Genomic DNA, 19,293 nt, shown 5'->3' on the forward strand with positions numbered 1-19,293 from the left:
TCATATAGTTGGAACATTTTGTTTTTATCCCAATTTATGGAATTATTTTGAAAATGATTTATTCCTAACTATAGATCTAGATACGGTATACATTCTCAGATTTTATTGAATAATAATTTGCCAGTGTTTGTTTTGCGTGACTGCTAAAGCATGTGTATGTTACTATCCTTATCAACTAGGGGACCTACGCCCTTAGGTCATCATGAACAGTAATGACTGGATAGTGCCCCACAAAAGGGCACTTATACTGAGCAGATCGACGCGGTTTTGATCCTGGGGCCTCACAGTTACGAGGCCATTGCTTTGCCACTGAACCATAACTGTACGCAGCGGGGGCTAAGGAAGGGGGCAGTTCCCACAAATAAAAAAATAAAAAATAAAATGGAATAATCAATAAATCATTGAATTTCCACCAGTCCCCAACAGAAAAAATCTTCTGTGCGCCCATGCCTTGAGCCATAATGCATGGCATTCTTCTTCCTTTTGTCTTCTTCTTTTGTATTGGTGTTTATAGTTCTGCTTTCCTTTTCCTTATTTCTTTTCTCAACAATACAGTGTATACTTTAAGGAGTTGACGTTCATATAAGGCTAATTGCGGCTTTTTGTTAACCCAACATTCCCACTGAAAATTTTGTTTGCTCCTTCCCTTCTTATTTTTCTTGTAATCAATCTTTTATCTGTATCCCATGTTTGTATGTCTTAATTTTTTTTTTAATGGAGAATGAAATAAAATGAATTGAATCTTCAGTATGGTTTCCCCCATTTTTTAAATCCACTGCGCCCTCTCCTACAGTATTTCAATCATTAAGAGAATAATAATTGTAGTTAGTGAATCATGACTATTTATGATTCAATTAATTTCACACTTAGGTCAAGCAGACACGCAGCGCGATATGGATATGATCATAATATGAATCATGCATGGGTGTCGATCTGTAATTCAGGGGGGAATGATCTATTCATTCATTCCCCCCTGAACAATAGGTATTACGTAAGGATCGACACCCATGATATGAATCTAAAGCTGTTCCAAAATTTCTTTTCTGTCTGTCTACAAAAATATATATATTGGCCATTAGATTTTTATTAAAACATAAACTAGTTTGGAAAAGAACGTTTTTTGTTATGTGGCTTACCATAGATCTCAGAGGAAAAATATTGCGCTTCGTCTATTGTCACGTGATACTTTTGGAATGACGACATGCCGTGGAATGTCACGTGACCTGGATATACAAACTCAATTTTGCATCTCTCCGCAGTTTCAGTGATGACAGGATGAAATTCGCCATCGTTACTTGTGAAAATACCACAAGTAGTGCCACATTTCTGATTAATAACTCATATAAGCCTCACCTTTGATGAAGTAAGTGAATAAATGTTACAATTTTTACATACCGGTAGGTCTATTATAATGAATTCTTTTATTATTTTAGAAATTGTTTTCTTTTAAATGTTGGTTCTTAATTTTTCCGCCCTTGCAGTTGCACTAGCCTGGCCTGGCCTGAAACTGAGTGAAAAATGCATGAGGGCCCGGCTCATCTCGAAGACTCGCAATCTCGCCATCTCGCGATCTCTAGTCGAGCTAGCCGTACAAAATAATGCCAAGCCCAAAGCTCAAAGTCAAAGGGCTAGGTGATAATTAACTCCAGGGAGCTCCGACGTCGGCGTTGGCATCGGAGCTCCCTCAAGCTAGGTAGGTGATATGAAATATGATATTGATATCACTCAATACTCATCGAATTCCAGACAACTCGCCACAAAGACAACCCGCTCCAAGACAACCCGCCACAATACCCTGGACATCTCGCCAGTCGCCACAATACCCTGGACAACTCGCCACAGACGAGTTGTCCAGGGTGGGGTGCCTTTTCAGACAACTCGCCACACTTTTTTCCCCTCATGATTTCTAGATCTAAAATCCCTTATCTTAGATGAAATTGTCATTTTTCATGATTTTCGTGCTTTTATAAACACATTCATTACAAAGAATAAAGAATAAAGCTGATTTCCCTTGCAACAATATTATATTTTTGACAAACCGAAGGCGTACGATCGCCAGATCATTGGGATAACTTGGTATTTAGATATAGAGGTCTATAGCAGCTGCATTTTTCCCCGCGCAGGTTCGAATCCTGCCGATTACGCCAATGTAGTGACGGAGCGGAATATAATCTTACTGGGCCTAAATGTCTACTGTTAACTTACGCAATGCTATTAATTACGATACTAAGGGTCAATCCTACCATAAGCTGTAGAATTGCAGTGACTCTCGAAGACTCGTTGCAGCACTGATGAGTGGAGCTCCATGAAGCTAGCTGCGTTGAGATCCGAAGAGATCCGAGGAGACCGGCAGACGGCTTGTGTTGCTCGCTTGACAGTCTCGATTCAATCTGCCATACCCAGTAATGAGTATGATCGCGGAAACTACCGCGGGTGTCGCCAAATGCGGGACTTGCGCGCATATACCCGCCAGAGCCATATTGGCTCAGGCTGAATCACTACATTAGGATACTGGTGTACTGATGGGGGGGGGGGGGGGGGGGGGGTTATTTGACCCGCGAAATAAAATTTAAAATGTGATTTATTTCTAGATTTTCTGGGTTAGTTTCGTCAGAGGCGGCATTCTTCATTGGGGGGGGGGGGGACACTGTGCCCCCACTTTTTCAGGTTCCCCTAAAGTGCCCTCTTTATCCTTTGTACATGTCCTTTTTCCCTTCTGATAATTTTTAATGGTAGGAATTCATGGAAGGGTACTGTAAGCACTGGCGTCCTGATGGGGGAGGGGGCAGTTGACCCGCGAAATAAAATTGAAATATGGTTTATTTCTAGATTTTCTAGGTTAGTTTCGCACAGTCCAAAATAGATTCTTGTTGCGGGTCTTGTTGCAAGCGCAAGGAAAATCATCTTTATTCTTTAGAACAGCTCTCAAAATACTCACAATTTCCATGTTTCCTGTCATGACTGTGTTTATAAAAGAATAATGAATACATAAAATGACAATTTCATTTAAGATCATGAAGATGAGGGATTTTAGATCTAGAAATCATGAGGGGAAAAAAGTGTGGCGAGTTGTCCGAAAAGGCACCCCACCCTGGACAACTCGCCTGTGGCGAGTTGTCCAGGGTATTGTGGTGAGATGTCCAGGGTATTGTGGCGGGTTCTAAATCTGAAAAATACTTGAAATAAAGCTCTAGCCTTTTGCTAAGGCAGGGGGGGGGGGGTAACCCAAATCCACACCTTTCTCAATGACAAACTTCTCCATGTTTCAGTCCATGCGCGATCGTCTCCAGCTCCAGCAGATATTGGGCTTCAGTTCAGCGTGCACACCGGTACTACCGGAGCAGTATAGCCACTGCTGACGGCCGCATTAGCTGCACGCTGTTTGTATCGGTAATACTTATAGAGATGGGAGAGAAAGCGCCATTCCATTTCATTGGTTTAAGGTTTGAAAATTGATACTCAATATTGTGTTAAAGTTATATAAAAAAATATAATCTTTATTTTATAATTCCACGGGGGCGATTTTTAATTTTGCAATCGCCCCCGTAAGCAACCTGACGGGGGCGATTATGGAGCTTACAGGGACGAATCGCCCACCGCCCCCGTGTATTTTGAGCGCTGGTTGTAACTGAAGAAAAAGTCATAAAAACAAGTCCTAAATTCAACAGGATAGTTGAAAGCTGATTTATCTCCCAAAAAAAATTGAAATTAAAAAAGCAATACATCAGATGTGAGATAATTTTATCAATTGCAAGGCAAAAGCCTAAGGTCATACAATCAGTTGGTATCACTTTTCACCACAATTGTAATGACAATCATGACATCTTCTCTCGAAATGAAGATTTCGGACCCTTTGTGATACAATGTAGAAAGTTCATATTCGTTTTGGGATTAAACGCAGAAGACTGCAAAATTTTGCCAATATTTTCATAATATCTCACTGAATTCCAAAGAACAAATCGTCTTCAGGTTCCTGTTTCCATTGGTGGTATCAGCTTTTCAAACGTTCAGTTTTTTCTAGATCTATAGGAAAATGTGCATGAACTTGTCATCTATACGAACCAGGGTCACACAATCACACACCAAAAAAATATCACATAAAATGAAACCCCCTCTTTCTCATTAAATAAAAAAATCTAGATGAGAAACTAGTAATTATTATTACTTGGCCTTAAACATGTGAAATATCTGGAAAATATTTTCCAAACAGAAAATCAAACACCTTTTCCTTTAAACAAGATTTTGGCCCCTCTTTAAAAAGTTTGCTGAATGCTAACAATGTTCTAAGTACAAAATTTTCTCAGAATCTGGTTTCACCTGCCGCCCCCACCATATAACGTGGTATGTACTTGTATTCTGCAGCGGTTTGCAGTGAAACCTATGAGAAAGTGTATATTATAATGACTTCATTTTTTAGGGAAAATACTTCAAAAAAGAAAAGAAAATTGACACATAACAGGTAAAAAAAAAAAGACTTTGAAATCATGGCCATTATTTGAACAATTGTTGAAGTATTAGTTAATTTTATTTCTGTTGAGTACGATAGCTTGATTTTAGTTTGACCTACATACTAGAGTAAGCATTTGGATACCTCGTCCACCCCCCCCCCCCCCATGTATAGGGTCAATCTGGACTTGATAGAATTTAGCAGTATTGTTATCTAAGAGAGCTGAGTCGATCGAAAATACCTTGTTGAAATGTTGTATTAATTATGGTCTTAAAAACAACTACATTAAATATTATTTACCCAAATAAAAAGTTGAAAATTCACAAATTAATTGAACAAAACTGAAAGTCACCTGACATTTTCTCTTTACCGGAACTTACATCATCATGTATCATGTGATATGTGTCATCAGAGTTATCTGTGCCTTCACGTGTTTTGTCACTTGTGATACAAGTCAAGTATTGCAAAAATCTTGGCATTCAACCTGTACATGTACATGTGTATATATTTATTTATTTTTTAAATTATTTCTCTAACCCCATTTTTTACTATCTGGTTACTTGAAATTTCAAGTATTGTATGACTTTCACATTGTGCAAACTTTGTATTTTTGTTGACAAAAATCTCAGCTGGTGGTTGTGTGACTGTCAGCGTTAGTAAAGTGTTGATACCCATTTGTTTTTATGTGCTTGTGGTTCAAACAGGATGCTACCAGTCTACACATGTACTTGTCCCATGTCCTGGGGCAACCAACATTGTCAGATTGGCTACTGACGTTTTATATCATATGCCCGATTTGGCAATTTTACTGTGAATATGTAATGTATGTTTATAATGTATTATGATTCTTCATATTAAAGAACACAGTAGACCAACACAGTGTTTGTTTATACACACACGTTACAAATTTGGTTGAAATAGAAAATCCATCTGGGGGCCGTTTCTCGAAACCGTCATAACTACAAGATCAACGACATCTCGCCACTGTCACGCAACTTGTCAGCTAAGTGTTTCACGAAGCCGTCTTTGCCAAGATGAGCGACAACTTCCGCGACAAGCGAGTTGTCACTGCTCCGAACCTGTCATATCTTTTTAATTGCTGTAAAGCGCCATCACAAGTCAGTTTGTTGCCATTCCATGGGCCGCGAAATGGACGATTAGTTTCACTATCATTTTGAGAAAAATATAGACGAGTTCGGTACGTAATTCTCTGGGATGCGAAATGCAAATGTACAAAAGTGAGAATACAAATTAAACAGAAACTTTAAAAAGCTGAATATAAACATTAAATCACAAATCATTAAACTATAACATATAAATAAGAGAGGTAAGAATGTTACACACCGTTTTCCATAGTCGATCCATAGTCTTTTCTTAGGATACCGTCATACCTTTGGGGCCTATGTGCATTATTATTCCCTCTCTAATTACTTCTTCCAAATGATATTTTCAATATCAAATCAATTATATAACAAGTATTTATGAGACTCTAGAATAAAAACTGGCTGAGAAAAGACATTTTGCCTAAAATTCCTCGTCACAATAAACAAAAAAGTATGTATTGATAAACTATCACATTACGGTATCCTTCAACTAACTTTTGATTCGACTGTCGAAAAAAAAACACTCACCGGTTTTTCTTCAATTTAAGAATCTTTACAGAAATATGCAAATCGTTTGATGATGTAAATATGATAATGACACTATTTATTATTTATTTTAGGAGAATTTATATGTATATATTTCTTTTTGAACAATTTTAGTCCCAAAACTTGTTTTGGGTTATTCTTGATAAATCAAATGGATCGTGACAAAGACTATGTTCTTGAGCTGCTAGTATCGCGATATATCGATATCATGTCTGTCATGGCTTTGTGAAACGGTTTATCCGCTTCATGACATCTCCGTAGGTCGCCGACAAAGATATGACTGTCGTGGAGTTGGTTTCGAGAAACGGCCCCCAGATCTAAAGATGGGGCAGGTGAATTCAAATAGGACAAGCGATTTCAGGATTTGCTTGCCTATTATGTTTTGAAGTTTGAACATCATTACTGCATTAATTGGTTAATTTCTCAGGATTTAATGAAAGTACCGTACCATAGACTCTGTTATTTTGAAATTTGGATGTATTCAAATTTCAAAACCATTTGATTTTAGGTTATCTTCTAGATGTATGATCTTAGATGATTTATTTACTTTTTTAAAGTTTATTTTGTTTTTATTTGTTTTTTTTGTTTTGTTTTAGTTTGGTTTTCTTCCATCCATGAAAATGGTGAAAGTTGTGCTTTTACACTTTACAGCATAGCTAAAAAACACAAATAAACTCAATAAAGTAATCATTGAAAATATGAGGCAAGAAGCCTTTGCAGAAATATTGAAGACTGCTTAAAAAATGAAGTTTCTCAGGGGAACAAAAATTATAGTGAATTGAATTTTGTTTTGTTTCTTGCTTATGTGCTGTGTTATTATTTGGTTTTATTTAGTTTTCATTGCATTCTGTCATGTTCCAACAATGTTGATTAATATTCAATCCAAAAATATCCAAGCCCTATCCCCCAAATGTTAAATAATAAATGCCCAAATTGTGCACTCTAATTGGCATATGATTTGTGCTCTGTTCAATTTAAACACTTACATGGATGGATGACTTCTATTCATGCATATAATATTCTTTCTTTTTATCAATTTGTGCTGGTTCTCTTTATTGTGCATGTAGGCCCACTAGTTACATGTACATGTACAGTGTACATGTACTTCCCGTCTGTACATTATGAGGCAATTTATAAGCTTACTAGATTTACCTGGTAGTCCATATCAGAACAATTACCCTTTGAGCAATCACCCCCCCCCCCCCTCAGAAAATTACCCCCAATGTCAACCGCCCCCCCCCCCCAGAACAATTACCCTATAGGACAATTAGCCCCCACCCCTGATAGTTACCCCACCCCCTGTTCATTAAAGGGAAGTCCACCCTGATAAATTGCTTTTAATAAAAGCAGATTTTTTTTATTTCTCAGGGGTTACTTGTCCTAGGGGTAATTTTCCGGGGGGGGGGGGGGGGGGGGGGGGGGATAAATTTCCTCATCATTCTAACTCCGACCATTACCACTGACTGACTACATGTACATAATGTAAATTTAGACCCAGCATACACATAAGGCCCTACATGTACATTATTTTATCATCATTGTGAGATTTACAGTTTTTCCTTGTTCTGAATGTTTCTATCATCAAAATCATCTCTCATACAGACAAAAAGCAATTATAGTTAAAAAACAAAACATATTCCTTTGTAAAAGAGTGGAAATATTGATAAAGTGTAGTTAAAAAAATAATAAAATCAAGTTGTCATACTGATCAATTTCATGCTCCCACCCTCTGACCTGCAAGTAAGTGATTTATACCCCAATCAGCTGTAGATCAAAAATAGGAGCTAGAGATGAATTCCCATACATGTCTGTCTGGGGTCATGACCTTACCAACACTGCCCAATACATCCCAATCCCATATCATACATCCCATCGCACCCAAATAGATGGCTAATTATAACCTGTTCCTGTCACCCTCTCCTTCATCAGTCTTTCCTGCCGCTCACTTGGGCTATGTTCACATCTGCCAAGTAAACTGCACATACAAAATAAAGATAAACTTGAGTTCCGGTAAAAAAAAGAAAATAAATTCTCACAGAATCAAACAAAACTTACACTGAATGTTCAAGATTACAAATAAATCTCATTTGCCCAACAATTTTGGTAGAAAATGTATACTGGCTGAGTAATGAGCATAAAAAGATAAGGAAATCAAGGTAAGTAGCCCAGACACCATTTGTGTAGTCCCATATACATCTTTCTGTGTACAGTGCTTGTTACTTTACCAAGACTGGGCCAAATTTATTATGATTTTGATAACTCCAGAGCCTTGCAGTACACACCAATACTTACATGCTACATATGATCAACTTTTTCTAATCCATTCCACACCTTTTCTTTCACAATGCAATCGCATGACCAGAACTCAACTTTATCTTTAAGGTTATAGATTTGTATACATGTATATGAACAGACCATGAATTGTTGGCTCTCAAATCAGAATCTGAACACACAGTCTCTTTCATATCCTAAATGTTGTACCAGTAGGCACAATACACCTGGGCCTGTCTTACAAAGAGTTGATAATTTGATATCTATCACAACTTATTTGTGATTGATGTACATAAGAGATTGGAGACTGCAAACTTGTGATTGATTTAAAGACTTCTGATTGATTTGGACCAATCGTAAGTCTTTGTATGACGGGCCCAAATGTCATGTTCACAAAGGGGGTATTAAAGACAATTTAGTTATTACTACATGACAGTACATGTACAGGTGTACATATACATTTGAGGGAGTCTGGTTGAGAAACAGTTGTGAAATTCAAGAAGTTGTTTAGTTCTGTTCATCCATTTTCTAATGTAGAAAAGAAGGCAGAATACTGCAATATTTTGAGATTCGACACTTGTAAAGTAACACCAACATTTGTGGCCCATGAAATGTAAAGTCATTGGTAGTGAAGTGGTCTGTTTGATGGACATTGTATTTAGGGTGATAAGCGATTCTCTGCTTCTTGGGCATAAATGACACAAATGCTATCATTACCATACTGATTATAAACATGATAATTTGGGAATGTGCCATACTAATATGAATAATTGCCACGGAAAACCACTTTACGTTTGTTATCATCAACAATAACACAATGTTTGCCAATATGTGAACATGGGGTTTAATGTGTGTAGAGAGAGGGGGCTCTTGTTAAACTTAGTGACCTGTTTCCTCTCCCATAATAGCAACCGCATGAAGGAGAAGTCACATGATGTACTCGGGAGTAACGTGCTCGATCAAGTGACTTCTCGTAAGTCGATGAATAAGTTGCTTTCATCCCTCTTCCCAGTCCCACAGACTCGTAGAAATTGTGATTCTGATGAGAGGTGTTCCTTTCATTGCTAGTAACTCTAGATCCCTTTTCTTTTGTGTGTCTTCCCTCAGATTGGTCTGTGGTTCTTTGGACGGAGTGTTCAATTTAACTTATAACTGCATTACAACTTCTAGAACAATATATATTCAAAGGTGAGTATTTTTGTTGTTTTTAGAAGCTGGAAATTTTTATTTCTTTTGTATTTGTAAAAGAGAAGAATGCCAAGATAGATGTCATGTTCTGATTGTTCTATTTACTATAATTTTTTTCTCTAATGTGATTAATAGGCCTGTCAGGACTCAGGAGTAGTCAAGTACTTGTGCAAATTTAACATTTACATATCACTCTTTCACTCAAGAGTGGAGATTTATGGCATACTGGCATCATCCACAAGTACCATATTTGTACTTGTTTCACTTGCGAGTAATTTTCTAAACGACCAATAAATCTGACTTTTGCCCAGTTTTTTAACAAATCTGTACACTGTACATGTATTCTTCAGAAGGGGTAGACTGATGTTTTGGAAAATTACAAGATACATGTTTAATTGTTTATATACTGGCATCTTCCACAAGAACCATATTTGTACTTACGGTAATTCACTTGTGCGAGTGTAAGCTTTACTCTCTAAAAGACCAATAAATCCCGAGTTTTGCCCAGTTTTTTAACAAACCTGTACACTGAACATGTATTTTTCAGAAGGGGTAGACTGATGTTTTGGAAAATTACAAGATACATGTCTATATATGGTTTATTTGTGCCAATTCTATATCTCAATGGCAAAATGCCAATTACACTATATCCTGATGCCATGTCATATGATGAAGGTTTTTTGTACAAACAAAGTCACTGCAAAGTTACTCAATCTATATTACTAATACGCAAAATCGCCGCGGGGGGTCCAAACGGGTACAAAACGGTTCCTCAAAAACGTCTTTCCCCGACCCCGCTCGCCTCCGCCGTGGCGCGGGAACGGTGGCACAATTCCACGAGGCCTGTCTCCCGTAACCCGCGTGCCACCTCGACCCCGCGATCGACGTCCATGCCATTAAACGCGGTTTCGGGGTGCCGGGGAGGACGGGCGGACGAGAGCACGGCGGGCGTGGTGGATTGCGAGGAGGCGACGAACCCGCGAGAGCGAGTCGACAAGGCGTGCACCCGCCCTCTGTCTAATTATCAAAGAGAGACGAAGAGACACACGATGGACGAAAATCCACTCGCGTCAACGGGTGTAGCAAGTCTTATTGTAAAGGCTGCGGCGTATCTCGAGTAAGGCCTCTTGCTATAGGATTCGCTTTGTAGCGTGTAATAGAAATACACATTAACAGATGACTCACGCGGGTGAGGGGGTGTAAGAAATATACGCTCTCACGGGTTGGGCTTACCCGTGTTATGCGTCTTTCTATAGGATATGCTTTGTAGGCCAGGCGCCCATAGTGTACGTGTATTTCACGCTCACCTTCACACACTTTCACACACTCGATTTGAGTCGTGGCGATTGCGACAATTGGCGCAAACCATGGACCTATTTTCGCGTAAAATCTTTACTCTGAAAATAATTGTACAAATTCTGTGATCTATGCCAACATATGCATAGTCCAAGCTTCTGTTTTATTGGTCTTTTTATGAAAACTACCTCGAAATAACAACAATAATAACGCAAATAGATCTGTGATAGTACGCCTAACCAATCTGCGATTTATGCACACACACAGAGCATACAGGATTTCAAATGCCTTCCAGCGCCCAACTCAGGCGGGTCATCACGGCGCTCAAGCCATCGTTTTACTGCGCCGCAGTTACTGCACTACACTGTATAGATTTGATTTCCGTATGTTTGATTTCGTTTAGCGTTGGTTATTTGAAACTTTTGAACTCCGAAAGACTGTAAATATGTTAAAAAGACTCTTGATGTTGGATTTCTTTTCTACTGACCTGTTAATGAAAGCATGAGGGATAAACAAAAAAAATAAGGACTGCTCTGTAATTGGATGGTGGTGGAAATTATCACTCCCTCGATTTCGTTCAAATACTGGCCCTTCTATACCCCCTCGGCTTTGCCTTGGGTGATAGAAGGACCGGTATGAACACCACCTTGGAAATGATAATTTCATCCTCATGAGCAGTCAATATTTGTATATTTTCACTGAGACCTCTGGGACCTCTCTGAAGTTCTTTGTATCATCCATGCAAAATATCATTTTGTTGATAATTTTGTTTAATGGAACATGTAGTTTTAATAATGTATGTTAAGCCAAATTGAACAATTATTGTTACTCATGTTTTGATTTGGAACAAGTTCTAATTAGAGATGAGTGAAAATATGAAAAATGAGAATGGGAGGATTGAGAACAGTATTCGTAAGAAACTGGACGGGAAATGGATAATGAGAATAAGGATATATATGGGAATGAATGAAAAACAATAATCATAAATAATGAAAGTGAAAACGAAAGTTAAAGCGTAAAATAGTTTGCATCAGTTCGTTTACAAATTACTAATTTAATTTTTTCTTTTAATCTTCAAGTTTTATTATATGTTACAAATAAAAAAAAACATTTCAAAATGATATATGAAACAGCAAACAAAAGGTTAATATTCTATCGAATTAAATATTAATAACAAGAGTAGAAAAAGAATAAAAGGATAAAAAGTAGGCCTATACCAAGAGGGAAAATGAAATTGAAAATAAAAGGGGAAAAAAAAACAGAAAAACAAACATGAAAATTTAAAAAATCGATAGCACATCATTAACAACCACCCACCCCCTAGAATCCCGTGGATTTTCCATGGGTCCTCCTAGTATGGTTATATTAGGGATGGGAGGGGATATTTGAATAGATTTTAAGGAGTTTAGGTTTTTTGTTTTTTTAGTTTAGTATACATGTATGTATGCATTGTATTTAAATTAAACCTTACTATATTGTTTTATCATTATTCATTATATAATCATTATGTATATATTGGACTCCATGGAAGAACAGTGCCATTAGGTTCTGAAATGGACTATCCAACCGTTTTATCATTGTATTTGCCATATTAGTCTTTGATTTTGTTGCTTTTATTTTACATTCGGTACAAAATTAAGGATAAACCTTTGACATATTGTACGTCTACTTATAAATATGTAAATTATACTGTTTTAAATTGTACACTTGTTTTTTAAATGCAATGTACATCCATGTGCAATTCAATAAATAGCATACACAATACAATATAAAATAAATATATTGTGTTATTTTTTTAATTATGATTTTCAGAAATAAAACAAACAACAAACAATGTTTCCACTCAAACATTTCCTCACAATATTAGTATATTATCCATTTGCAAAGTTCCACTACACAACTAAGATGGGAGATGTTCAAATTCAAAGAGGAATGATATGTAATTTGTGACAAATGTATCATTCCTCCTAATATCACTTGACATGTTGGACTTATGCAATCACTAATTATTGCAATCATCGGGCCTACATTTACAGGTACCTGAAGCATTAAGCTGTGCAGGTGTTACGTGACAAAAAACTTAAAGTACAAGGATGTATTTAATTGTATATTACATGTGCTTCCTGAGGATGTGGTTATTGTCGTGAATATTTCTTTTTTTTAATTTCTAAATGGTAATTAAATTGCAGATTAAATCAAGGATTTTATTTTCTATAAATAAAAGTACACTTTAGATAACGGACTTTTGCCCAAAAATGTGAAGAAAAAAATTATAGTGAATTATGTCATTGTATTGCCCTTTCTTTTCCCAGAAGAAAGACAGCATACCAGTTTATTTGTAGTAGTTTTGTGTTAATGCAAATACTGTACAATGTACAGGGTACATGAACATGTACTGTATATGCATCTGCAGTGCCTATTAAATTCATGACGGGCAATTTGAATGAAGTTGAGTTCTGGTCATGCGATGGCATTGTGAAAGAAACGGTGTGGAATCGACCAGAAAAGGTTGATCATCTAGCATATAAGAATTTGTGTGTATTGCAAGGTTCTGGAATCATCAAAATGATAAGAAATTTGGTCAAGTCTTGGTAAAGTTACAAACACTGTACACAGAAAGATGTATATGGGACTACACGAACACGTGGCGTAAAAATCCTACCCTGGATTTTTACGATGTTACATGACATATTTAGAATATAAAGGCATTTGAAGAGCCATGCTTTTCAGGGAACATGTCTTATCTGATGTTCTTCCACACTTGCATAATAAGAATGATAACGCTCACAAATTATTTTTCACCTCTTCCCAGAACTCGACCTTCTCTTTAAGCACAGTGCCAGTGATTTTTAGTGATTACCCATAGTATTAAGCAAACTGGAAATAATTGTTCTTACAACTATTCCGTGACTGCTGTAGAATAATGGCTTTGAAGAAAAAAATATGCTAAGAGCTTGTACTTTTCTACAGATTTGTCTAAACTTATTGGCCCGAATTGACAAAGGAGGGTTAAATTTAACCCATAGTTTAAATCTTCATTTACATAACCCATGGTCCAAAAATTAGTACAAAGTAAGCGTGACACAGTCAGAGGTCCAATACGCGCGCACGGCAGGGTACGCTTAATTTGCGTCAAATTTAAAACATGGGTTATGTAAATGAGGGTTTAAACCATGGGTTAAATTTAAACCTCCTTTGCGAATTTGGGCCATTGTACAATTTCATATTTTAAAGAGACTGTAGATTTCCATGTGAACACAAATTGTTCAAGCCATTGACCATTTTAGACTATTTTGTGCATTGTGAACTGACATATATGATATATATATATATATATATATATATAAGCTTAATTTATAATGCTTTGGGGCTGTAAAAGAGCAATAAAGTAAAGCCTGTAGTCAGTACACTAGCTCTTCTTTTTTAATGCAGAGATTATAACTACCATTGTACACCAGAGTATCCTACTTGTTTTTTGTCATTTAAAATTGAGTAAAATAAACAAATGCAGCATAGATATCGTAAGCTATATGTACCTTGTCAGAGAATCAGACACATCCGTCAAAAATTTTGGACCGTTTGTATCTGTCTCTTTAAAGTAGTGTATTAATGTGCATGTAAGTGGTGTAGACATTTGGTTGTGGAGTAATGTATCCAGCACTTTGAAACTGCATGGAAAAGGCATGTTGAGGAATGCCTATTGGATTTAATTTTATTTTATTTAACTTGACAACAATGCATTTTCAGTGTATTTTGCTGAAAATTTATATTGTAATCACTCATGGCTGGCACAACCGTTGACGAGTGTTGTGGTTTACACGTATGCTTGAATGGTAATCAGAATTTTTATTTGTGGTTTTACAGTATCTCAAAATTTTCATTGCTTTTATTCAATTTTTCATTTTCTGTATTACAGGTGAAGATGTGACTGGGATGGACCGAGAGAAGCAACTTCCATCATGAAAGAGAATGAGGAATCCTCCATTCCTGGGAGGGTCCTGGTTGAGCCCATCGAGTTTGTTGACTTGCAGGAGATTGCCAAGGGGAAGCACGGCAGTCATCGAGCTAGCCCAGAGAGGGACATCCCTGTGGTGAAGAGAGGACCCAAGGGTGAGCCATGTCACCAGGACCACTCATACAACTGCCTCCAGTTTGCTCTGCAGGAGGACAAAGTTTCACCAAGAAGAGACGGGAGTGTTCACAAAGAGGTATCTCCTAGACCGCAGGCATCGCTAAGACCACCCAGCAAGGATGAGGTGCTGTCTGTTGTCATACAGAAGCTCACGGAATTGGTAAAGAACAGCGAGCAGAAGCAGAAAGATTACCCTGACCTGAGCAGTGAGGACGGGAGCGAATATGAACAGGGTACAGGAAAGAGCACAGAGGGTGGGAGAACTAGACTTCACCAGTGCCCCAACTGCCCTTGTCTCTTTGCTGTGGATAAACACAGGAAAGGTCAGCTGTGCTCCTGCTGCATGCGGGAGAGCCGAAGCACCAGTCCTGAGGAGATCTTTGAAGAAGACAATCCTGAGGCACACTGTCTTAAAGATGGCCAGGATCACGGAGGAATAGCGTGTGATGTATGTATATTCAAGGCCACTACATACCATGAACTCCTCTATCACCTTGCAACACACAATGCCAATATCTTCCGCTGCAAGTTCTGCAACTTTGTCACCACACGGCATCGTGCTATCGAGAACCACCAGGGTGTCCATGTGACAGAGAAGGTGAAGAAATGTCTATGTAATATATGTGGGTACGAGACTAGTGACTTTAGCAGCCTTCAGGTGCATATAAAGAAAGAGCACCAGAACATCAAAGAGATTCTCCTGAAATGTTCTGAATGTGGATACAGTACCGGAAGTGAGAGTAGCCTAAGAGATCACATGTGGAGCCATGTCCATCCGGACAAGGATATTCAGTCACCTGAACTCGAGATTAGGAGACAAAAGTCAAAATCCCCAGTAAGATCTTATACAGAGGAAACTAGGCAGTCAGGACCTGGGAGGAAGGAACCGAAGAAAAGTGTCCAGTCTACTGGTGAGCAGGATTCAAACACCAAGTTGTTTAAGTGTCTGCTGTGTGGATATCTTTGTGAGAAACTGTCCACCCTGAAGGCGCATGCCTGGAGACATGCAGGACAGGAAGGGTGCTCATATCCTGTCATGCACAAAGTACAGGACTCCAGTGAAGTAACTTCTGAGGAGAACTCCGCAAATCACAATAAGGAGACTGGTTTAAATTATGTGGAAGTAACAGAGGAGGTGGAAATTACAAAATACGTCAGAGACGGTCCAAAAAGAAAGCACACCAAAGACAAGCGTAAATGCCAATGCTTTCCCATCATGCTGCCAGAAGAGGAACATGGCATCGTACAGAAGGTGTTTGCAGATGCCACCTCAGTAAATCCTGAAGCGAATGGCAAAGTGTCCACGACAACGAATGCTTACCAAGATAACTGTCCAGCTTCCTCAACTGTCAGTGTGATTAAGAAGGCACCTGATACAACAAAGGATTGTTGTAAAAAGGCCCAACCTCTGTGTACCTCTGTGATTAATGAACATTCAATAGTCACTTGCCATGACCAGGTTTCTGAGACCTCTGCCACTCTCTCTATACCTCTTTCAGTGTGCTGTAGTGATGTTGTGGTAGAAGAGGTAGTGATCACAGCCAATGAACAATTCACCATGAACCAAGATGATGTCAATCCTGCAAAGCTTGGGCTTTGTGATGAGACCAGAGACAAAGAAAATGAACAAAATTTGGCACTGGAATCTGTTGAATCAGATGTGAAGGAAGATAGTGTAGAAGAGAAGCATGGTAGGAACCAGAAGAGAAAAATACCCTGCAGTTCACCTGGTCAAGATAATAAAAAGGTTTGCACCCAGCCAGGTATTAGTAAGATGTTGCTAAGTGCTGTAGATAATGCATTACAGGTGAGAGGAGACATGGAGAAAGTTGTTCAGGACAGTTCAAGTAGTAGCCCTGGAAAAACCAAAGAAAGCAATGAAATTAACGTTGTCACTGCCACATCTATGCAGACTTCAGAAGACCATTACCAATGTCCAATCTGCAAAGAGATGTTCCCCTTATCTGTCCAAACCCATGTATGCTCCCAGGGATCAACGCCAATCTTCAAGTGCCATCGGTGCTCAGCCACCTTCTGGCATCCTCAAAGGCTGCAGTACCACATGGACACTCATGATGCTATTCTGAAATGCAGTGATTGTCCCTTTAGTTGCAGCAGTGAAATAGCACTCAGGGATCACGTCAAGAAAGCCCATCTTCCTGCCAAATCCAGCATATGCCCAACTTGCCACAACGAGATGAAAGACGAGTTGCCCAAAGACCATGAGCAGACCTGTGTGCTGAAGTGCTGGTATGGTTGCCGCGAGTGTGACTTTGTGACCGGCTCCTTGGGAGATCTTCAGGCCCACGGTCGAGAAACCCATCAGAAACCATACAAATGCGGGATGTGCGACTATTCCTCAGCAACCGCCAATGGCATCAAGAACCACATGAAGTTCCACAATGCAGACAAGCCTTACAAGTGTAACAAGTGTGACTTCAGCGGTGCCTACCCGCAGAGCCTCCGCTCCCACATGAAGAAGCATTCGACGAGCAGCCCAAGCATGTCCAACGACCAGTACAAGTGCAAGTTCTGCCCCTATGTCAGTGGACACCTCCCATCGATGAAATCCCACATGTGGCGCCACACCAGTCACCCAGGCTATGATTATGATGGACAGGACATCATCAAGATGGTCCTCAAGGTCAAGGATGGAGACTCTGAAGGTAATGACCAAGAAGAAAAAATATCAGAGGAAAAACGTGATGAAAGCCCTCGAAACGATACGGCTGAAGAGAGGAAAGTTTCAGCAGTAATTCCTTCCGCTGCTGTATCCGAAAACCCCAAGGATCCTCAGAATTCCAAGCAAATACAGTATGGTTCTGTAATCTTCCAGTGTTCTCAGTGTGGCTTTAAGAGTACTGATCACACTTGCTTGGTAGAGCACTTGAGAGAACATCTAGCAGGCACTGGCAACTCTGTGAAAAGTTAATGATTTTGTTTTCTTCTTGATTTCTAATTGAAATTGGTAGTACATTTACAGCAATGTAAGAAGAAACTTGATTGAGTGATTTGTATGTGTATTTTATATTATGATTTATTATAATTATGTATTCCTTTTTTGTTTTTCTTTGCTGAATTATAGTAGATCAATGCTGCAAACTATTTTAGTGCCATATTCAATCTGTAGAAATAAGTTTATCTTCTTCCTGTAGCAAGTTGTTCATACAGAACTTTGTTTTCCTTAAAACGTTACAATTCTTGACTTGAAAGTCAAAGTATGCTTTCTTTTCAAGTCTAAAATATCAATTTTTTCAGTCTTTAGATTATTGATTAGATTCTAACAATAGTTTAAATTGTTTTGTGTTGTTCATTACTATTCCTTTGCCATAAAGATCCAAGGAGATTTTCCTTTGCAAACCTCTCTCCAAACTGGCATGTTTAGCCCTAGCCTTTGAACAAGCCTTTAAAGATAAAGTTGAGTTCTGGTCATGTGATTGCATTGTGAAAGAAACAATGTGGAATCAATCAGAAAAGTTTGATCATCTAGCATATAAGTATTGGTGTGTACTGCAAGGTTCTGGAACCATCAAAGTGATAGGAAATTTGGCCCAGTCTTGGTAAAGTTACAAGGACTGCACAAAGAAATATGTATATGGGACTACAAGAGCATGTGGCATAAAAATCTGTCCAGATTTGTATGCTGTTACATGCCATTTTTAGAATATTATGGCATTTGAAGAGCCATGCTTTTCAGGGGAGATTTTTTGTCTGATCTTCCACACTTGCATGATAACTCTCACAAATTATGTTTAACCTCTTCCCAGAACTCAACCTTCTCTTTAAAGATCACTGCACATCATTTTGTCTCTGTTTCTTGTACCGGTATGTAAATGTACATGTAAGTGTGCACCCATGATATTTTAGGATAACCATAGACCGCCGATGTATTTATATATATATATATATATATATATATATATATATATATACACTTTTATTTGCAGTGTGCTACAAGACTTGTACAATATAACATTTTGTCATGGGTCGGCTAATGTGCACCTTGAGTTATGCTATATTGGAACAAGCTAGAAGTAATTGCATTTTAGATTTGACCTTAAAATATGCCTTTTAAATATATGATATTCTAAATTATATGTAAGCATTACTCTGCCCAAGTCATGATATATGATAAACGTGAAAAATACTGAAAAAGAAAGAGTAGTATGGGGACTTTCGTGGGCTAGATATATAGCCAAGAAGTTTATATCTTCACTTTCTACTGGTTATATGAATAAAAAGCAGATATACAACAAACATTCCTTGATAAATGGCTGTAGTTTGGCAGACTTTATTTAACCCTCTCATTT

At 38.2% G+C, this 19,293-nt stretch overlaps 1 protein-coding gene across 1 annotated transcript; it reads left to right on the forward strand.

The window, feature by feature from the left end:
* The first annotated feature begins 1,202 nt into the window (after positions 1–1,202).
* LOC105436617 (zinc finger protein 507) lies at positions 1,203–18,343 on the forward strand. The gene is made up of 3 exons (XM_030975357.1): positions 1,203–1,363; positions 9,475–9,555; positions 14,768–18,343. Exon 3 carries the CDS (start codon positions 14,811–14,813, stop codon positions 17,913–17,915), a length of 3,105 nt encoding a protein of 1,034 aa, XP_030831217.1. The 5' UTR covers positions 1,203–1,363; positions 9,475–9,555; positions 14,768–14,810; the 3' UTR covers positions 17,916–18,343.
* The last annotated feature ends 950 nt before the right edge of the window (positions 18,344–19,293 follow it).

The sequence above is a fragment of the Strongylocentrotus purpuratus genome, unplaced genomic scaffold (genome assembly GCF_000002235.5).
Source record: "Strongylocentrotus purpuratus isolate Spur 01 unplaced genomic scaffold, Spur_5.0 spur5_scaffold_8, whole genome shotgun sequence".
Taxonomy (NCBI): Eukaryota; Metazoa; Echinodermata; class Echinoidea; order Camarodonta; family Strongylocentrotidae; genus Strongylocentrotus; species Strongylocentrotus purpuratus.